Genomic DNA, 6545 nt, shown 5'->3' on the forward strand with positions numbered 1-6545 from the left:
GGCGGGCGCGGGGAGGAAACAGGTTGCAGGAGGGCAGGAGGGGGAAGGGACTTCTACTGCATTGCGTGTCCTGGGTACACAACATCATACAGAGATTTACAGCACATCTATACAGCTGTAAAGCGCAGCAAATATGCCAAGTTGGCACACTCTCTCTCGTCGTGGTTGATGACGAGCGGGATGACAGCGGTGTTCCCCCCGGGAGCCCCCCCGGGGGAACATGACGGAGGTGGTGTGGGGGTCGGGGGACTACTGCCCATGCATGCAGGCTAGTGAGGCCACACACGAGGGTGTAAAGCTACTCTTTTCCCCCCCCTTACTTCCCACACTGCTCATACATGTACCACATGTGTATCACTCACATGCAGCAGGTACTTGAACTCGGCGTGCTTCTCCAGGCTGACCCGGGGGCCGCTCTTCACGTCCAGAAGGGCGGGGTGGCGGCGAGCTGCCCACTCCATGAAGTGAGATCGTACGGCACACGTCTGCGTCAACAAGGACTCCTGCCGTACGTGTACGTGCGGTGAGGTTGGGTGACGTAGGTGAGGGTGGGGACGTTGGAAAAAGGGGTTGAGCAGGGGGGGAGAAGGTTTTAGGGGTTTTCAGGGGTTAACAAGGCAAGACCTTGAAATGGGAGGATGAGGAGCAGGAAAAGATCTGTATGCAGGGGAAGCGAGGGAGGAGGGAGGGAGTGCAAAGTTAACCTTTCCCCCCTCCCCCTCCCCCTCCCCCTCCCACCTGACGGCAAATGGTCGAGTTACGGGCCCCCACCCGCAGAGTGCTGTTGGCCAAGGGGTGGATGTAACGATAGTACTTGGAAAACCTGTACGACATACACACACGCCGTTGTACACACACAACACACGGGAAAGGGCAATGGAGGCGAGGGCGGCGGGAGGTGGACGGGTGCGGTCACGGACACATGAGACTGGCAGTGAGAATACATGCACCGAGTAACGGCATTACGCAGCAACTTCACGTCTACCCCCCCCCTCCCCCCTGCCCCCACCGTCCAAACACAATGGGCTGTCGGTCCGCCCAGGGATGCTTAGCTGCCAGCTCCTCACAGCCAGCCAGGTACTTCTGTGTGTATTTCTTAGTGTAGAAGTGGAAGATCTGATCGGAGCGAGGATTGGGTAGGGAGTAGGGAGTGGGTCGGGAAGCTACCAAGGGAAAGCAGGACGCTACCCTGGCAGGTTGCGAACAGCAGCAGGAGCGCGGCGGGATGCTGATGGAGACGGAACAGGAACAGTGGGCAGCTGAGGGATCGTAAAGGTGATGCCGAAAGTGATGGGACAAGATAAAGGAAGGGTGCCTGATAAGGAGGCCGAGAGAAGGGCCTCGTAGGGAGAGAGAGAGCGGCAAAGGTAGCTAGATGAGAACGGAAAGGGCAGTGGAGGAGCGCAAGGAGGGGTAGTGGCAGCTGCGGCACGGGCAGCGCGCACAGCAACGAGGTGACTGGTAGGCGGGGTTCTCAGGGCGAGAGGGTGAGAGGGTGAGAGGGCGAGAGGGCGAGGGCGAGAGGGCGAGGGTGAGAGGGCGAGGGTGAGAGGGCGAGGGTGAGAGGGCGAGGGTGAGAGGGCGAGGGCGAGAGGGCGAGGGCGAGAGGGCGAGGGTGAGAGGGCGAGGGTGAGAGGGCGAGGGTGAGAGGGCGAGGGTGAGAGGGCGAGGGTGAGAGGGCGAGGGCGAGAGGGCGAGGGCGAGAGGGCGAGGGCGAGAGGGCGAGGGCGAGAGGGCGAGGGTGAGAGGGCGAGGGTGAGAGGGCGAGGGTGAGAGGGCGAGGGCGAGAGGGCGAGGGTGAGAGGGCGAGGGTGAGAGGGCGAGGGTGGGAGGGCGAGGGTGAGAGGGCGAGGGCGAGAGGGCGAGGGTGAGAGGGTGAGAGGGCGAGAGGGCGAGGGTGAGGCGCCAAACCCCCCGGGGTGCCGGGGCCGCGTCCGGGAGTATGTTGGGGTGGGGTGGGGTTTAGGAAGTACACACGTCTCTGGTAAACCCTAAGTCCCCGATCAGGTTGCAGGTGAATCCGAAGCAGAGAAACAGAACCTCCTCTTCGTTCTAAGGACCGCGGTGCCATACTTGCGGACGGCTGGCCCTTCCTGCCCCCTGCCACTAGGGTCTTAATCTTTTGATCTGATACTTGTCGCACACAGCACGCATAAATGTTATGTTTCTTCTTTCGCCATTTGCTCGTCCACGCGTTCCGCAGAAAAGACCTTTCTCTGACTTACTGGAATCTTGATTTCCGCGTGCTCGTCCGAGGAGCAGAACCGCATGACCGGGGGGATAGGGCCCGGCTGCTGCGCCGCCGTCAGCACCAGCGGCCGATCCGAGCTGGCGATTACAAATTCGATATCCGGAATCTGGTTGCCGTACTGTCTCGCTAGATCCAGCATGACGAGCATGTACGTGAACAAGATGTTGACATGGTGGCCCAGCCCTGTTAACTTTGGCTCGTCCACTACGTACGGCACGCCATCATAAAACGCGAGTGCCATGCCTTTCTGCTGGCCGCGGGTAGTGTATCGCGAGATCGCGAGGTTCAGGGCTTCTCGCGAGATACCTTCTGAGTTATTCCACAGCCGAAGATCCGCTCCGATACCATCGTACAGCTCCCCTAACGTCTCGCAGTACGACAGCTGCTCGTTCAACGGGTACGTGGTATTGCCGTAATAGCGCGTCAGATCGGCCCGTACTGCAGGCAGCAGCAGCAGCAGCGGTGGCGGCGATAGGAGCACCAGGGAGAGTACCAGGAGCAGCAGGGGGAGGTTGGCGGGGAGGAGGAGCAGAGACTGGTTTCGGAACAGGTGGGGCAACGTGCGGGAGGTGAGGCGGTGGCGGTAATAGCGGGGCTGATAGCGGCACTGAGAGAATTGCTGATGGATGGGCGACGCTGGAGACGGCGGTGCTTGTGCTCGTGGGGGGTTCGTTGGGGCGACATTATGGGGTGATGTCACCGCCCGACTGATGCCGTTGCGGCAAGGCTGTGGCCGCGACACGTATTCCTCGACGGTGATGCCTTTAGAGCAAGGGGGGCAGAGTGGCCAGAGTTGTTGTTCTTCGGGCTGTGTGAGCGAGTGTAGCTCCATGCCGTCGCGGAGCATCAGTGATGGAGCGTCCGAGGAGTATCGCCTTGGCAGCTCGGCATGATCCTTCTGCCAATCGGTATGCTTGCTTCAAAGCCTCAAATCAGCACCAGCAGAGAGCTGAACACCTCAAAATGACCTCAAGGCCAAGTGCCCTGCTGAGCCCCCTTTCCTCATTCCTGGATTGTTATTGTGCCCTGCTTAAAGCACGCCGTATCATTCAATCATAATCCTAAGTAACACCTATGGCATACGCGGTCAGCTGGCAATTGGCTAGCAGGTCTGGAACCTATCAGTCATTCTTCATATTATTTTTGTGACGGGTAGAAATGTCCCTTAAATGGATGTCCCATCAAAGAATCTTTCTGATCAGAAAAATAACACCGATTTGGCGTTATGTAAAGCTGTACGAGCAAAACCTCTTCACAAGGGCTGTAATTGAAACAGGATTCAAAACATGGAACATTCAATAAAAAGTAAACCAGCACGATGATCGCCCCTCTTCTCTCCTGCTGAGTGTAAGTTTAATGACAATGACATTAACGAACAACTGTACCGGTATCGAAAACGGCTAACCAGCGGCAATGGGCGAATCGGGGGTCAGGGCATTTGTTAAGGGTTTTCGGCATTCTGTGTGTTGCGGTCCCGCTTGGTATTTTCCATGCGTATGGCCGTACCGTTTACCGAACGGACCGTACAGGCAACCTTGGGTTGCTCGTCGACTTCCCCCTTCCTTTCCCCAATCCATCTTCCCCAGCCGACAGTGGAATTTGGCGAGTTGATTGCTGCAATTCCATGTTCCACTACACTACATTTTCGCGCTTCTGTGCCCGTTGTTGACACCTGCTCGCTGCCGCCAGGGTCGCAAAACATGGAGTAGGAGCCCCGCCCAAAACGTGCCCACGCACAAAAGAACTAACTCCACCTCCAGTCACCAGTATCCATCTGCGCCTTCACCACCGAAACATCACCCAGACAGACGCATACAGTCGTTAGATACAATGCAGGGGAAACCCTCTGCTTACTGCCACCATCTCCACCTCCACCACCACGGCCATCGCCGCCGCCATCGCTCCGACATTCCACAACAAGTCCGGGTCATCTCTACTTTATCCCGATGCGCACAGGGCGAGGCCCAGGTTTCACAAACGCCCAGGGTGCGTAGGGCTATCGCGCGAGAGGGGAGACATGAGAGAACAGATTTGGAAAGCTAGCGCTAGGCATGGGAAGCGAACCGGAATGGCGAGCGGCATGGGGAGCAGCTGAAATGAGGCATTTGGCTGCGTGCTTACCTGCCTTTACCTGTTACAGACTGCGCAACCTGTAAGTTGCCGTAACGCGCGCGATCAATCAGACCACATCACAAAATTGACTTTTCGACACCGGTGGCGTTATTAAAAATGCAAAACATTTTTTGCGTTCTCTTGCTCCGAGCCCAGAGCGGAACGTTCTTCCGTACAGTACAAAACCTATGGATGGATTGCCACCTTCAGACACATGCACAGTTGCCCTGCATACGTGTTGTTCCGCTTAGTGCCGACTCGGAACCGGATGAGTGTGCTTCATCACAAATTCAGTATGGAGCTGCCAATTGAAGCCCCATAAGGGCTCCTGAATAATGCATCATAACAACTTTATCCTTTGTTCTAATGAATTGAGGTCCATTGACAGAGTATCGACTGCGAATGTGGACGGCGCAAATAATTGCTACGGGGCGCGATAGAAGGAGCACAGCGGAAAACCGGACGAGGCTTGCAGGATTGCTTGTATTTTATCACAGCAGGAGATCATGCTCCCTCTACCTATCACGGCCCTCGCCCACCTTTTGCTCGGGCACCTGTTACTAACAACAGCCATCGCCGGTCGGCTTCCCGATGTGTGCGACAACTATGAACCACTGTACGCATCAATCCACCGTGATCTGGACATCTATAAACGCAACGCAGGCATATCACCGAATTTGATCTACCGGACCATGGTCTTGCACAGGTAAGTTACATCCCTACACACGGCGCCAGAAGTCGCAACAAGCTCCTCGCACGTATCGCACGTTACACCCTTCCCTCCTCACTTTCCTCAACCTATTGCTTAAAAAGGTGACCACCTCTGCATCATGTAAAGTCCCCTTGCCGGCGGGTCCGACAGGACATCCTTCCAATTGAATCCATTGAAATCGGCGCCCTCCCTCCAATTTCCCGTTTCCACATCCAAACCCCAAACCCCTAGCTCCCACTTCCAACCTCAACTCCTGAACCCCAGAATAACGTCTGGCTCGCCCCCTGCCCCAAACCCTCCCCAAACCCCATATCCCTAACCCCCTTCTCGGGCCCCCCCACCCCTACCCCCCCCCAAACCCCATATCCCTAACCCCTTCCCTAACCCCCTCCAACTCCTCTCCACAGCGCGGGGTACCGCGAGAAGGGCCTCGCGGTGGCGGTCTACCGCGGCAAGGTTTACATCATCTCCAACACACGGAGCATCAGCTTGAAGCGCTTTGGACACCACGTGAGGGGGCGGGGGGCTGGGGGGGTGCGATGCGTCCTGTGTGGGTGGTTGGGTGGACGGTTGGTTGGTTGGTTGCAATCCCAACGGATAGACGGATGGTTGGTGGTTTGCACGGTGTGTGTGTGTGACCGGGAAGTCACAGACCCGAGCCGGGGACCCAGTATGGGCAGAAACATGTTGGCGCTCCCGCACAATACATACATACATACATACATACATACATACATACATACATACATACATACATACATACATACATACATACATACATACATACATACATACATACATACATACATACATACTACTTAAATACTTACTGAACACGTGACTTGGCGGCAGGTGGCACTTTGGGTGGCGTACATCAAAGTACTGCTGGACCTAGAGGAGAAGTACGGCAGTTATCTACCGGACGTTGAGTTTGTGTGGCACACGATCGACCGGCCCATCCGGCTCGTCAACACGACCCCCGGGGGGGAGAACTTCCCGGTGTTTAGGTTCTGCAAGAGTGTCGTACATCCCGATATCCTAGGTAAGCAGCTCCCTGGGTGTACGCTCCGTACCGTGTCATGCCGTACCGTATCTTACACCTCTGGTTTGCCAACTTGCTGGTGCCGCTGTGTGGTTGCCCTTTGGCCTCCCGCCTGCGTTCCGGAGCCAACGGAGCGTGTGTGTTTCACGCACCCTCCCTCCGGTACCTCCTCCCCTTCCCAATTTCGCTCAATTCCCCTCCACACACACATACACACACATATACACATATAAACACACACATAAACACATGAAACGCTCTCCCACCCCGGTCTCATACCCTCTATTCTCCCCACCCCCCAACCTTCCTGCTTTCAGCCCCCTTCTCCCCTCTCCCTCTTCCTTCCCTCCCCCCCGAAAAAGCATTTTTCTTGCGATTTGCGTCGTCTCCTCCTTCCCCTCCTCAGTTACCCCCCCTCCCCCCCCCCG

At 56.7% G+C, this 6545-nt stretch overlaps 2 protein-coding genes across 2 annotated transcripts in view; one reads left to right on the forward strand and one right to left on the reverse strand.

The window, feature by feature from the left end:
* Positions 1-4150, reverse strand: part of VOLCADRAFT_89377 (uncharacterized protein) — a gene marked incomplete at both ends in the record, with an annotated part of 5612 nt that extends 1462 nt beyond the window's left edge. Inside the window, 5 exons of the mRNA XM_002949024.1 lie at positions 363-503; positions 739-823; positions 1010-1116; positions 2226-2786; positions 4106-4150. Coding sequence (XP_002949070.1) covers positions 363-503; positions 739-823; positions 1010-1116; positions 2226-2786; positions 4106-4150 — 939 coding nt within the window. The remainder of the gene's footprint in view (positions 1-362; positions 504-738; positions 824-1009; positions 1117-2225; positions 2787-4105) is intronic.
* A 719-nt stretch (positions 4151-4869) lies between these two features.
* Positions 4870-6545, forward strand: part of VOLCADRAFT_89378 (uncharacterized protein) — a gene marked incomplete at both ends in the record, with an annotated part of 8666 nt that continues 6990 nt past the window's right edge. Inside the window, 3 exons of the mRNA XM_002948923.1 lie at positions 4870-5069; positions 5483-5585; positions 5928-6117. Coding sequence (XP_002948969.1) covers positions 4870-5069; positions 5483-5585; positions 5928-6117 — 493 coding nt within the window. The remainder of the gene's footprint in view (positions 5070-5482; positions 5586-5927; positions 6118-6545) is intronic.

The sequence above is a fragment of the Volvox carteri genome (genome assembly GCF_000143455.1).
Source record: "Volvox carteri f. nagariensis unplaced genomic scaffold VOLCAscaffold_12, whole genome shotgun sequence".
NCBI classification, from domain to species: domain Eukaryota; kingdom Viridiplantae; phylum Chlorophyta; class Chlorophyceae; order Chlamydomonadales; family Volvocaceae; genus Volvox; species Volvox carteri.